This window comes from Euphorbia lathyris, chromosome 10 (assembly GCF_963576675.1).
Source record: "Euphorbia lathyris chromosome 10, ddEupLath1.1, whole genome shotgun sequence".
In the NCBI taxonomy this organism is placed as follows: domain Eukaryota; kingdom Viridiplantae; phylum Streptophyta; class Magnoliopsida; order Malpighiales; family Euphorbiaceae; genus Euphorbia; species Euphorbia lathyris.
The window spans coordinates 9414457-9428288 of record NC_088919.1 but is presented as its reverse complement, the minus strand read 5'-3'; the positions used below and the strand labels follow the sequence as shown (position 1 = coordinate 9428288).

At 32.5% G+C, this 13832-nt stretch overlaps 2 protein-coding genes across 7 annotated transcripts; both read left to right on the top strand.

Moving 5' to 3' along the window:
• The first annotated feature begins 11 nt into the window (after positions 1-11).
• Positions 12-2399, top strand: LOC136208707 (probable serine/threonine-protein kinase PIX13). 3 transcript variants are annotated; one of them, XM_065999822.1, is made up of 3 exons: positions 12-133; positions 906-1047; positions 1815-2399. In XM_065999822.1, the coding sequence occupies exons 1-3, from the start codon at positions 110-112 to the stop codon at positions 2105-2107; spliced, it is 459 nt and encodes a 152-aa protein (XP_065855894.1). In that variant the 5' UTR covers positions 12-109; the 3' UTR covers positions 2108-2399. The 3 variants fall into 3 exon arrangements, 1 of the variants encoding a protein (XP_065855894.1); XR_010677242.1 differs by lacking the exon at positions 12-133 and adding an exon at positions 417-716; XR_010677241.1 differs by lacking the exon at positions 12-133 and adding an exon at positions 418-809.
• Positions 2400-3415: 1016 nt separating this feature from the next.
• Positions 3416-9920, top strand: LOC136209627 (uncharacterized). Of its 4 annotated transcripts, XM_066001156.1 has the most exons (11): positions 3416-3602; positions 4052-4139; positions 4223-6079; positions 6200-6394; positions 6690-7339; positions 7539-7755; positions 8211-8346; positions 8456-8598; positions 8702-8798; positions 8915-9269; positions 9552-9920. In XM_066001156.1, exons 3-10 carry the CDS (start codon positions 4238-4240, stop codon positions 9250-9252), a joined length of 3618 nt encoding a protein of 1205 aa, XP_065857228.1. In that variant the 5' UTR covers positions 3416-3602; positions 4052-4139; positions 4223-4237; the 3' UTR covers positions 9253-9269; positions 9552-9920. The 4 variants fall into 4 exon arrangements, with proteins under 4 accessions (XP_065857228.1, XP_065857229.1, XP_065857227.1 ...); XM_066001157.1 differs by lacking the exon at positions 9552-9920 and having other exon boundaries at positions 4073-4139; positions 8915-9531; XM_066001155.1 differs by lacking the exon at positions 9552-9920 and having other exon boundaries at positions 8915-9531.
• The last annotated feature ends 3912 nt before the right edge of the window (positions 9921-13832 follow it).

Genomic DNA, 13832 nt, shown 5'->3' with positions numbered 1-13832 from the left:
TTATTCCCCAGTATCTATATACAGTGTGAAGATTCCTTACAAGTACCAGTCGCTAAGGAGGGACAGCAATGGCGGTACTGTCATCAACTCATGAACAACCTTCAATTTCATGGCTCGTCACATCAGTTTTGAGGTAGGAATTTCGCTGGACCCGAATACTGTGACTTTATTGACACTAAACTAACTTAGTGATCACCAGGCGTACAAATGTTGATGATCTTGAGTGCATTTGACCCCTTAAAATTGCGAGTATATTAGCCTATATATATTGTCTATATAAGCCTTTATATTTATGCTAACTATACAGATCAAGATAGCCATTGGAGCAGCTTGAGGTTTTTTTCCATTCTTAAAGAAAAAGGTTATTCACAGAGATATCAAGTCTGCAAATGTACGTCTTGATAGCGTGAGTTCCTGTAATAAATGGATACTAAAGTAGTGGATATGTATATACTGAGTTTTTGAGTATGATGTTTTAGTCATGTGAAGCATTTATTTTATATATGATAGAGAAGGGAAACTTGGACAGTCATCTTTTCAGAAGTAAGAATTAATAAGAAAAGAGCAAGAGTGAAAAAAATTTGAGAATATATATAAGGCTTGGATTTACTTAGTAACTCCTTTGGTTATTGGATTGGTTTTATACTCAGGAAATTCTGTGATTGAACCATTGTCTTGGGATATGCGGATCAAGATAGCCATTGGAGCAGCTAGAGGTCTTGATTTTCTTCAGACTTCACAAAAGAATGTTATTCACAGAGATATAAAACCTTCAAATATACTTATTGATGACGTAAAAGAAAAGAAAAGTAATTGGAGAAAAGTTCCAGAAGTCTTACTGTGAATAATACATTTATAGTTTTGTATACCAATTAATTATGAATTTTCTTTTCTGTTGTTTACAGAATTACAATGCAAAAATATCAGGTTTTGGGTTGGCAATATTGGGGCCTTCAGATGGAGACTCACATGTGACAACCCAAGTTATTGGAATTTATGGTTATCGATTTTCAACAGTTATCAGAACTTATGGCAATATTGCAACAGGTAATAATACTATATATATGTAGTAAAGCGTGAATGATTGAATATGTTTGTCAACAACATTAATTTGCAATTAAGGTCAAACTATTTTCATCCTTAATGTGTTTGAGAGAGCACTTAAGATGCATTTATTCTAGGGTAAATAATTTGTTAGTCCCCTTATTTTGAAAAACACATTATAAGGTCCCCATCCTTTATTATTCTTAACCATTTAGTCCTTCTGTCTATTTTTTTTAGATTTTTAACTGTTATATTTAGCATAAACATACAGGCAAAAAACATTTTGTATCGTACCATGACCGTGCTTAAAGGTAAGATATGTTCGGTTAAATATCTAAAAAAATAGACAACAGGATCAAAAAGTTAATATTGACAAAAAAAATAGGGACCTTATAAGGTGTTTTTCAAAATAGAAAGACCTAATAGTGTACTGTGTAAAAAAGTGGAGACTAATAAATTATTTACTCATTATTTTTGCAAACTACATCCCGCCCAACATTCTTGCATAAGTACTTTTCAAATTTGCTGATTTGAATTCAATGTGATAACTTTAGTTGCCAAATGGATTTTACTGAAACTTGAATAGAAATAAATACAAATTAGAATTTTGTGGGAACTCTGGAATTAAGTGACAAATTCGGGTGTAATTAACTTTCTTCGTTACATGACAAAAAACAAGAATAGGAGATCTAAAATGGTGTTGTAGTTTAGAATATATATGTAAAGGCATATGAATCAGCTGACTTAGTGTTTTTTTCTATCATAATCAGGTGATTATTATATGAAGAGTGATGTATATAGTTTCGGCGTGGTGCTGTTGGAATTGATGACAGGATTAAGGGCGTCCGATCCAACACATCCAGCGGGGCAGCAAAACCTGGTTGATTGGTTGAAGCCGATTCTCTCACAGAAGATAAAGTTGAGAAGTATTATAGACAAAAGGATAGAAGGTCGATACTCATTGAACGCAATGTTACTAGCAACACAACTTTCCTTAAAATGTTTAGAATCTGATCCTGAAATCCATCCATCTATGAAAGAAGTTGTGAATGCACTAGAATGAATAGAAGCTGTAGGTACCCGTTTTACCTGGGTGCGACAGATGCAATTGAGGAAAATCGAGCAGGATGCTAGAAGGAGAATCAATAGAGAAGGTAATTTAGATGTTTTGTCTAAGATAGAGGAAGAGGAAGAAAAAGTGGTTGTTTAGTGAAGAAAGCTCCGGAAATGGTAATTTGTAATTTTAAGAAACGTGTTTCCATATTAAATGTGTTCTAAACCAATTTAATTTTTGGATTTCGTAAGTTATCATAATTTTAGTAAATATAAAATTGGGTGATTTTTATGTTAATAAATGCTAAATTTGATGTTTTTTATATTATATTTATATTATGTAAGACGAAGAGCGCATGATGCGCCGGTTAGGAGGACTGGAGAGTGGCAAAGGGATGCAATAGTGAGGGGTAAGGAAGATCTAAGCAAACTTGTAAGAGGATGATTGCGAGTGATATGAGTTTACTGGGAATTGAGAAAAATATGGAAGTGGATAGGGCAGAGTGGTGGGAGAGAATTTGTCGCTGACACGACTTGATTCGCGTAGGGATAACAGAATGGAATCAAGAAAGAGAAACAATGAGAAAGGAATGAGATGACCTTAAATTCCTTTATGTGTTTGTTTCAGTTCCATAAAGAGAATGATATACCTTTGATTTCTTTTGTGGTTGTTTGGTTCAAATAAGGTAGTAAATTAGAGTTGTGTTTTTAACAACAATTTCTATATATACATATGTCTCTAATTTTTTTTTTTTTTTGTAAACATGAAAAGAAAACACACAAAAAAGACTAAGGCAGAATCATCCTTGGAAAGCTAACAACCAAAAAGTAATTTAACAGCAGCTTTCGAATCTCCTGTGGTGGGAAAGAAAGGAGAGAGACTCTGAAGTCAAAATCATGAGTCATACCAGCCAAACTTATTTTTGGTAAAATTGAATAATATGATAAATGAAAAAAATTTGGTCAAAATTATTTTTTAAGAGTAAAAAATTAAAAATAAATAAGTATATAGTCCAAAAGTGAAATTACTCAGAAATAAAAAATAAATATAAATAAATAAGTACAAAAATCAAAACAAGAATGAAAAAAAGTTGTTGGAGTGTAATCTAAAAACATAAATTGTCAGGGATCAATCCATAAAACACTAAAAGTGTAAAGACTTAGTTTGAATTTCTTTTAGTGTAGAAGGATTTAATTGATTATTTAAAATTGACTTGGGATCAAATTGGGTTTTCTTTTTAGAAGCAACCTTAAAAATAAAGAAATATATAAACTTGGGCCAGAATCAGTAATTAGGCTTTTGTTTGATTAGGTTGAGGTCTCATTTGACTTGATGGTAGAAATGAAGGAATGTCATTTCTTTACGCTTGAGAAAACATACTCGGACTAAGTAATGACCAAAATTTGTACTCTTTCGTCATCAATTTCAATCGATTTGAATGTTCCACAAATTCAATCGGTTTGATGGAACTGTTAAACAGAGAAGGATAGTTTTCCAACGCCAGGTGAGTAGAGATTGGTGATTCTTTTTAACTTTCTGTTGCTACTTTTGATAATAGATCATTTTCTTAATTAACTGAAAATTAGTCTTATATAGGTTCTGATTATTGATTATTGATTGTTGAAATTGAAATTATAGATATCAAAGTGATTCTTATATATGACATAGTTAATAGATAATTAGATAGTTGACTACCTATCACCAATAATGGAAAGGTTATCTCATTATCATTGATAGATGGAGAAATAGTGGGAATTCTTTTTCTGCTCAATTTGTTGAGTTCAGCTTAACAATAAATTGCATATTGGAGTTTAATTATCTTTGCTTGTATTAATAATTGTCGTTTGATCACTAGATGTCCAAAAGTTTGGATAATTCTTGTTGTGATCTTCTTCACTATGTCTTTAACATTATTTCTCCTTTTCATTCTCTGCTTTTTTGTTCTACATTTAGCCACTGGATTGATGTTTTTAGGAAGCTCAATCGCACTCGATGTTGAGTATTAGAAGCCGAAGCTGAAAAATAAAAGTCAAACTTCTAGGTAAAACTTTTAACTTAATTTTGATGAATTTGTTAACTATAAGTTAATTGTTAATATATAATTGAGTTTATTTTGATTGACAGCCATTTTTGCATCAAATGGCAAGACACATTACAGATGAGCATGGTGGCTTATCTATTGACATTGCTTTTGCTGCCAACAAAGTGAAAAACAAGTTAAATATTATTTGGCTACAAATGAAGGAAAAATCAAATGATTTTGCATGTTGGTCAGATTACATACCTCTACTTAGGTACATGTCTAAATTTATACCAAAAGAAACAAAGTTATGTCTTTTGATTTGTAGCATGTTTCCTGATGATTTTAGAATACCAATCGACGAATTGGTAATATACGGGATGGGCTTAGAGTTGTTTGAAGATGTGCATGATATGCTTGCAGCAAAATGTAGAGTCCATCACATCATTTCGATCATTAATGATCTAAAATATCCCCGTCAACCAATTGGTGGAAAAATTAGGCTGGCTAATGAGAGAGATGGATTCGGCTATCAGTATGTAAAAATGCTAGATGGCGCACGTGATTTAGCAAAGTCGATTCTCTCAAGGAATCGATTGGTATTTCACCGAGAGATTATAACAGAAAGGTGGCCAGAGTCAATTTCATATAAAGATTGCTATGCACTTTCCCTTGTGCTTAAAAAAGTCGATGAGCACTATGTTAATTTGGAGTGTCCGAAGCTTGCTATGCTACAACTTCAATATAGAGAAGATTCACAAAGCATTCCAATTGACTTCTTTGAAGGAATGAAAGAGCTTCGTGTTCTATCATTGGACGTCCCATCACTACCACAATCTCTTAATGTGCTGAGGAATCTTAGAACATTGCGTCTGAAAGCACCTAAGTTTGAAGATATGTCTTGGATTGGTGATTTGATAAATTTGGAATTTCTTTCACTTTTTGTCTTAAGCTCAACAAATATTCCTAGGGAGATTGGACAACTAGAGAATCTGAGGTTGCTCGACTTAAGGAAAATGAACATTGGATACATTCCAGCAGGTGTACTGTCAAGATTGTTGAAACTAGAAGAGTTCTATCTCCCATTAAGCTTCAAAAGGTGGGGACGCAAGCCAAAAAAATATGATGATTATGATGAATGGGAATCAGGGGAAGAGGATAATTCTGATGATGAAGAGAGAGTCAATGCAAGTCTTTCTGAGATAGTATCTCTTTCACTAAATGCATTACAAATTACTGTACCAATAGCTTCATATTTGCCTAAAAAGTCGCCTATATTCAAAGGCATTCGAGAGTTTAAAATTCTTGTACCCAATAATGTTAAATATCAACCATTTGGCCAAGATTCAATAAATCAGTTGCAACTCACTGGTGAAGCATGTGATATCAAAGAAAGTGGTATTTGTGATTTGATGAATCGTACTGAAGATTTGAGTTTGACAAGAGTGAGAAATTTGAAGAATGTCATCGACCAGCTAGAAGACAATGATTTTTTGCGGTTAAAGAGGATGATTATTTCTGAATGTGATGAACTCGAATATGTAGCTGATACAACAAAAAAGACAATTCTATCAGAAGATGATTATTTGTTCAGGAAGTTGGAGTGTCTCCATTTATCAATGTTACCTAATTTGAAAGAAATATGTCATGGAAGATGGACAACTTTTCGATGGCTTCCGAACTTGAGTCACATAAGCATAAGGTTCTGCCATAAATTGAAATACATATTTCCTTTGTCAATTGTTAGAGGAGCGATACTAAAAAGTATAGAGATACTTGATTGTAATGAAATAGAGGGAATTTTCTTTGAAGATGAGGAGGACAACATCCCCCATAGACTTGGCTCTATTGAAAATCTAGATTTGCACTCACTTCCAATGCTGATTAGTTTACTAGTACAGAAGGATAATATGATTAATGGAGTTTGCGCTGACATCAATGAGTCATTGACAAATAATAAGGTAAAAATGCAAGATTTTTGACAGTCGTTACTTGTTTATGTGCTTGTTAGCTCTGTCTACAAAAATAAATATGAAACATTAACATTATTTGAATTGGAGTTGTGATTTTCTCATTGATAGATTGTATCAAATTATGTGGAGGGACCAATTAGTACATCTGATGGATGTTCCGAGCCTTCTCCAACAAGTAAAAGCACGTCAATATTCAATGAGAGTTACAATGATGAGGAGGAACTCATTTGTGCACCATCTACCTCAACAAGAGGAGCAAAACTACAAAAAAGTGATATCCAACAACTTAATTCCCAGAAACAGGTATACCCAACAACTTATCCCCTATGCTAAATTTTATTAATTATTGGAGAGTAAAATTAAATATAACTTGGGAACTAAAATCTCTTATTAATTGAAAATCACTTAATGATTAAAAATTAAGAGTGAATATAGTCTTTCATTTTAATTTAAAAGGCTATGCAAATACTATTATATGATTTAAGAGCATTTAATAACTAAAAGATTTAAGATCTGATGGGAGAACTCTTTTTAAACAGAATAGTCTCATTGTTTAGTTTATTATTAATTTTCATTTTATGTTTCTTTTATTTGGAAGGTTTCAGTTATAGAGAACAAGGATGTAATTGGCCATGTGAAGATGTCCGGTGCATTTCCATCCAAATTGTCGGAAAAATGGTTGCAGAATTTGAAAAGACTCAAAATAGCTTTTTGTGATTCAATTAAAGTTGTATTTTGGTTTGAAGAAAATTATGCTAGTTCTAAAGCCTTTAATTGTTTGAAAGAGTTAGAGCTGTATGGGCTGCAAAACTTGGTTCATATATGGTTTCACATTCCACCAAAAATTTCCTCCTTCCATAACTTGCAACTTCTTGTTTTATCAGAATGTCCCAATTCATATCTTTTCTCGTCTCGTGTAGCCAAGCTTTTGGTTCAACTACAAAAGATATATATTAGTCGTTGTGAGAAGATGGAAGAAATTGTTGCAATTGATGAAATTAAGATAAAAGACAAAATTGTACTCCCCCGGTTGAAGCTTTTGGAACTTGAACATATGCCCAATCTTATGATTTTCTTCTTTGGGATTAATAGAATTGAATTGCCTTCATTGAAATCTTTGAAACTTAATCAATGCAATAAGATGAAACTTTTCTCTTATGGATCGTTGAGGACACCCATGCTGGAGAACATAGAAATAAATGGAAGCTTATATTCATCAGTGGGAGATCTTAATGCAACTATCATGGGGTAGAATTTCTTTTCTTATGCTTTAATTGCATTTATTATATTTGCTTTCTTTTCAAAATCACATTACATTGATTCAAAATAGATAACATTATTAGTACTGCTTTCTTATTTGTAAATTTATTATATTTTCAAAGTCCAATCATCAATATAGCACTTCCACTTCCAATTTATAATGTATTATTGACTCTTCTGCAAGCAGAGCAAAACTGCATTGTCGAAGTTTCTCCTTTGCTGATCTGAAGATTGCTACACAGAATTTTAGACTAGATAATTTGTTGGGTGAAGGAGGTTCTGCTACACTTTATAAAGGATGGATAGACGAAGAGACTTTTGCACCCTCCAAACCCAGCACTGGAATGCCAGTTGCCATCAGGAGATCGAACTTAGAAAGTCAGCAACAATTCATGGAGGGGATGGTATGCATTCTTATTGAGATTATATTTACTACCACTATTCTTCATGTTTGGAAGAAAAAAAATTAAGAGAATGGTATTGTCTTGTATTTAAGAATAGCTTGCTATGTGAGAATTGGAAATCATGCCAAAGAAAATCGATTTTGTGAGGATTAAATTGAGAGTAGTTTCTGGAGGACACATTTGCTCAATTAACTATTGAGTTCCTTTATACTAAAAATGTTTTCTGGACATAGAAATTGATTTGGTAAATTAACTAAGTTGAATTCTAATAAGGAAATTCAGTTATTTTCTTGCATGGAATTTATTCCAAAGAAGGGGTTAGAGTTCATGATGGAACAAATTGACAATATCCAGGTCCTAAATTGCATATTTAGCCATCTAAATTTATGTTGTATGATGTCTATGATCCTTCGCAGTTATGCTAACTATACTAAGTTTTTAATTTGATAATGCAGTTGGAGTTGGACATTCTTGAAAGGCTATCGCATCCAAACTTGGTTAAATGTATAGGATTTTGTGGGGAGGATAGAGACTTATTTCATGTGTACGAATTTATGCAGAGGGGAAGCTTGTACAGTCATCTTTTCGGAAGTAAGAATTAATAAGAAAAGAGCAAGAGTGGACAAAAATTGAGAATATATAAAGGCTTGGATTTAGTTAGTAACTTCTTTGATTATTGGATTGGTTTATATATGTTCAGGAAATTCTGTGATTGAACCATTGTCTTGGGACATGCGGATCAAGATAGCCATTGGAACAGCTCGAGGTCTTGATTTTCTTCATACTTCACAAAATAATGTTATTCACAAAAATATCAAGCCTTCACATATACTGCTTGATGGCGTAAGTTCTCTCATTCTGAAGCTAAAAGAAAACAAAATTAATGTGAATAATACTTTTATAGTTCTGTATACCAATTATTAATTTTCTTTTCTGTTGTTTACAGTATTACAATGCAAAAATATCAGGTTTAGGGTTGGCAATATTGGAGCCTTCAGTTGCCGGAAATATCGGTTATGCTGATCCCGTATATATTGCAACAGGTAGTACTATATATATGCAGTAAAGCGTGAATGATTGAATATGTTTGTCAACAACATTAATTTGTGTCATTTTGTAATTAAGGCTGACATAGTGTTTTTCCCCCCTTCATAATCAGGTAATTATTGTATAAAGAGTGATGTATATAGCTTCGGTGTGGTGCTGCTGGAATTGATGACAGGATTAAGGGCGTTAGATCGAACACGTCCAGTGGGGGAGCAAAACCTGGTTCCTTGGTCGAAGGCATTTCTCTCAGAGTCACAGAAGACAAAGTTGAGAAGTATTATAGATGCAAGGATAGAAGGCCAATACTCATTGAAAGCAATGTTACTAGCAGCACAACTTTCCTTAAAATGTTTAGAATATGATCCTGAAATCCGTCCATCTATGAAAGAAGTTGTGGATGCACTAGAACGAATAGAAGCAATTGAGGAAAATCGAATAGGACGCCAGTAGGAGAATCAATAGAGAAGGTAATTTAGATGTTTTGTTAAGACAGAAGAAGTGGTTGTTTAGAGAAGAAAGCTCAGTAAATGGTAATTTGGAATTTTAAAAAATGTGGTACATACCATAGTAAATATGATTCTAAACAACTTTAATTTTTTCAATATTTTATTTATTTTGAGATCCTCAACGGTCATTTTGAGGTCGTTTACTTTCATAAGTTGTCATAAAGTTTGATGATTTTTATGTTAGATTTTGAAACTGACCTTGGTTTCAGTATTGATAATGTTGGATTAGTTTTTTTTGTTCAGTTATAACCCTTGTATCTCAAGATTGCCACTGCAGCAGCTCAACGTCTTCGGATAAGGTATATAAATTTAATCCTAGGGCGGATTTAGTTTCCATGTACAAAACAGTACCAGCAGTGCAAGATGATGTGCAGTTTCAATCTTTATTGGAAGGTCAAAATGTTGGAGGTTGGATGGTGTTTAGAATATGAAATTGCACGTGAAAGACAAACTTAACTTTCGTTAGTGAACCTTGAAATTGTACCATTTAGTAAACGTTAGACTTAAAGATTACATTGTTTTGTACGTAGAGCTTAAATATGTTTTTGTCCCAATAGCGGTAAGGTTAAATTTGAACCTTATATCTATATACTTCTTGATGGTCTAGTTAAAATCTTGAGGATTTATATATATTATTATTTTGATTACTCTTTTTTATAGGCAAAAAGCATAATTAAGCTCCTGAACGTTAGCTATTTTAAGGATTAAGTTATTGATCAATTATTTTTCTAATTGATCATTGGTTCTGTTATGGATCAGACCCGTATTTAACTTTTCCGTCGAATTTGGGATGCATATATTGTTGGGGCGATTCGATCTTCAACCCAGGTTCTTCCAAGCTCGATTTCTAGCTTAGAAAAACTTACTGGAAATTGTATTTTAATGTATGTTAGGCACATAAGTAGTTTACTCATATGAGTGTTTACCCTTATGTTGTCAAATGGTGACAAAGATAAGGATGATGCTATTTTTGAATAATTCAAGAACGTATTCAATAATAGAAACTACCTTATTAGAGGTGCAAGATGATAACATATACTGCATGTGCATGCAAAAGATTAAGTCTAATCTGAATGACAAGTTAAAAGACAACTTAAAGATTTCTGAATGGGTGTGCATTAGTTCGGTTTAAGTCGCATATTGAATCGAAGTGAACCGATTGAATTTGGTTTTTCGGTTTGGTTTTTTGACACTTCGATTCGATATCGGTTGTATTTTTAGGTGCATTTCGGTTTTCAGTTTGGTTTGATAAAAAATGTAAAAAAACTGAACCGCGCAAAAATGCAATTTCAAACTTTATCGATGGAAGATGAAGATATGTAGTTTCAAGTTTTATTGTGTGGTAAAAATATTGGAGGATAGAAGGTGGTTAGATTATGAAATTGAACATGAAAAATAGATTTAAGCTTCGCTAGTGACCTTTGAAACTACACCGTCAAATAAACATTAGATTTAAAATTGCGTTTTTTATGCCTATATATTTCTTGATGGTCTAGTTAAGAACTTGGGGGGTTATATATATATTATTATTTTTTTTGAAACAATATATATTATTTTTCTGATTACTCAGTTTGAGGTTTTTTTAATTATCTATATTATTATTCTGATCACCCAGTTTGATGGTCAGATATTCTTCCGATGAACTTTCTTTCAAATAAATTTAGAGAAAAGTACAAAAATAAATCATGTGATTTGGACGATTTGCAAACAATTGTTGTGGTTTAAAAGTTTACAAATAATGGTTCTGTATTTTGTATAATTTGCAATTAAATAATATGTGAGTCAAATTTTTGTCCAAACAATACTTGTGGTTTAAGTAATTTGTAAAGTCAGATTTTGTACTTTGGATTAAATGAATGTCGAGAGAATTTACTACTTATTGGAAGTAGTGGACTGAAGAATGAATGTTCTTCTTTCAACTTCGTAGAGGTGGTTTCGTCCAAGGCCAATAAATATAGAGCTATGATGTCATTTTATAACCTCGTCCAAGGCCAAAAAATATAGAGTTATGATGTCATTTTATAACCTCAATCAGTTAACTAATCAAGTCGAAGTTTAAATACATGCCTAAAGTCTATAAAAAAAACTTGATACATCCATAGATCTTCAACCTCGAATTAGCTCTGGAAGACTATCATTTTCATCGAGTAAAACAACCATTTGTTTTTTGCATCATCACAAAATGATATTCTCAAAATCAGTTTTCATTTGTAATATTTTAAGTATTTGTATATTTATCAATACGGTTTATCTTTTTCGGCGCTTATAAATTTGTTTATAATTAAATTTCACGCCGAAGCAGGATTAATTACGAATCTTATGTCGTTTTCGTCCTTTTAACATTCACAATCCTGTGATTGGAAGCCAAAGTGGTGCGCAATCTTATTGGAATAACATTTCCTAAATCCAATTTCCAATTTATTTTATTTTCACATCCAGAAAAACATTCTCAAAATCAAATTTGATGTTGTCGCCAACCTTTAGCTTTACAGCAAAACAAAAATCCAAAAAGGCATTTTCAGAATTATTTCCGCACATTTGAGAACACATACAAATTCTTTGATACGTTCGCAAACACTTTTAATCGAAGCAAAAACAGTAATGGGGTCTTTAGTTAAATCATTTTTCATACGAGAATCGGAAAGGGAATTGTTGATTGATTCCCATTTTTTTAATTTGATTGAACCAAAAAAAATACAGAATTAGTTAAGAATGGAAATCATTCCACATTAAAATAGTTACCAACTAAACAATTAAAACTCTCAATAAATCTCCACCAGGCAAATTTCTATTAATTAGCCTTTTCTTTTTGTTAAATTAATTAGCCTTTAATAAGTTGTTTGATAAAATTGAAAATTAAATGTTGATAGAATAAGTGCTCAATTTTAAATGTTGAAACTACTAAATAACGTAACCGTTTGATAAATAATAAAAACAATACCTGATAGAAAACTTAAACACACTGGTTCACCATTATTTAATGGGATAATTACTAATCTGATCCAATCAAGGACCCCCATTTACATATCTAACCCACCTTACCTCAAAGTTACCAAATTAGACACTTTCACCCATTTTGGACAAAACTAACCTTAGTTCTATTTGATGAATCGATCGATCTTCTTCTTCTTCTTCTTCTTCTTCCTCCTCCTCCTCCGCTTCATCCGCTTCTTGTTCTTCTTCTTCTTGTTGTTCTTCTTCTTCTTCGTTTCAACTTCTTCATCTTCTTCAATTTCTGATACCAATCGTTAACGATTTTTGAGATTTTTGACATATTATGTTCAATTTCCCGTACAAATGGTATATTTTTTGCTTATACGCTTGCTTTTCTCGTTGGTTTTGCCTCTTTCATCATCTTTAATGGTATCGTTTCAATTTCCTCTATTTTCCATAATTTTATTTCCATTTTCCTCCATTGCTGTCGCATTTGTGACGAAATTGTCGCATTTCGTCACAAATGCGACAAGAACTGTCGCATTTCGTTACAAATGCGACAAGAACTGTCGCATTTCGTCGCAAATGCGACAAAATGCGACAGTTCTTGTCGCATTTGTAACGAAATGCGACAGTTCTTGTCGCATTTGCGACGAAATGCGACAATTTCGTCACAAATGCGACAGCAATGGAGGAAAATGGAAAAAATTATGGAAAAATAGAGGAAATTGAAACGATACCATTACAGATGATGAAAGAGGGAAAACCAACGAGAAAAGCAAGCGTATAAGCAAAAAATATACCATTTATACGGGAAATTGAACATAATATGTCAAAAATCTCAAAAATCGCTAACGATTGGTATCAGAAATTGAAGAAGATGAACTGAAGAAGAATTTGAAATAAAGAAGAAGAAGAAGAACAAGAAGAACAAGAAGAAGAAGAAACGGATGAAGCGGAGGAGAAGGAGGAGGAGGAAGAAGAAGAAGAAGAAGAAGAAGATCGATTCATCAAATAGAACTAAGGTTAGTTTTGTCCAAAATGGGTGAAAATGTCTAATTTGGTAACTTTGAGGCAAGGTGGGTTAGATATGTAAATTGGGATCCTTGATTGGGTCAAATTAGTAATTATCCCTTATTTAATTCGTTATTTAATTATCACATCGAACTTTTTAAACACAGTCTAAAATGTTATTAATAATACAATTACAAACTATTTATCAAAATGCTAAAACTAGGTCCGTCACATCAAAATGCACAAAACTGATTCACTTTATTGATAAACTTGTTTGTAAGATACGATGTGAAAATAAAATAATAATCAAATCAATCCATTCACATTTTCCGTTAACTAGGAGTAAAATTGGGGGTTAAATGCATCATTGGTCACTGAAATTACATGGTTGTCTCAAAATGGTCACTCAACTTCAATTTGTCTCAATAAAATCACCAAACTTTTAGTTTTATCTCAATTAGGCCACTCTGCCGATTTCAGTGGTTAAAACGCATCCAAATAATGATATAGGTGACATGTCAACATGAGCCAACTCAAATCCATGACCAAGACGAAAAATGACAGCCAGGTATCGGT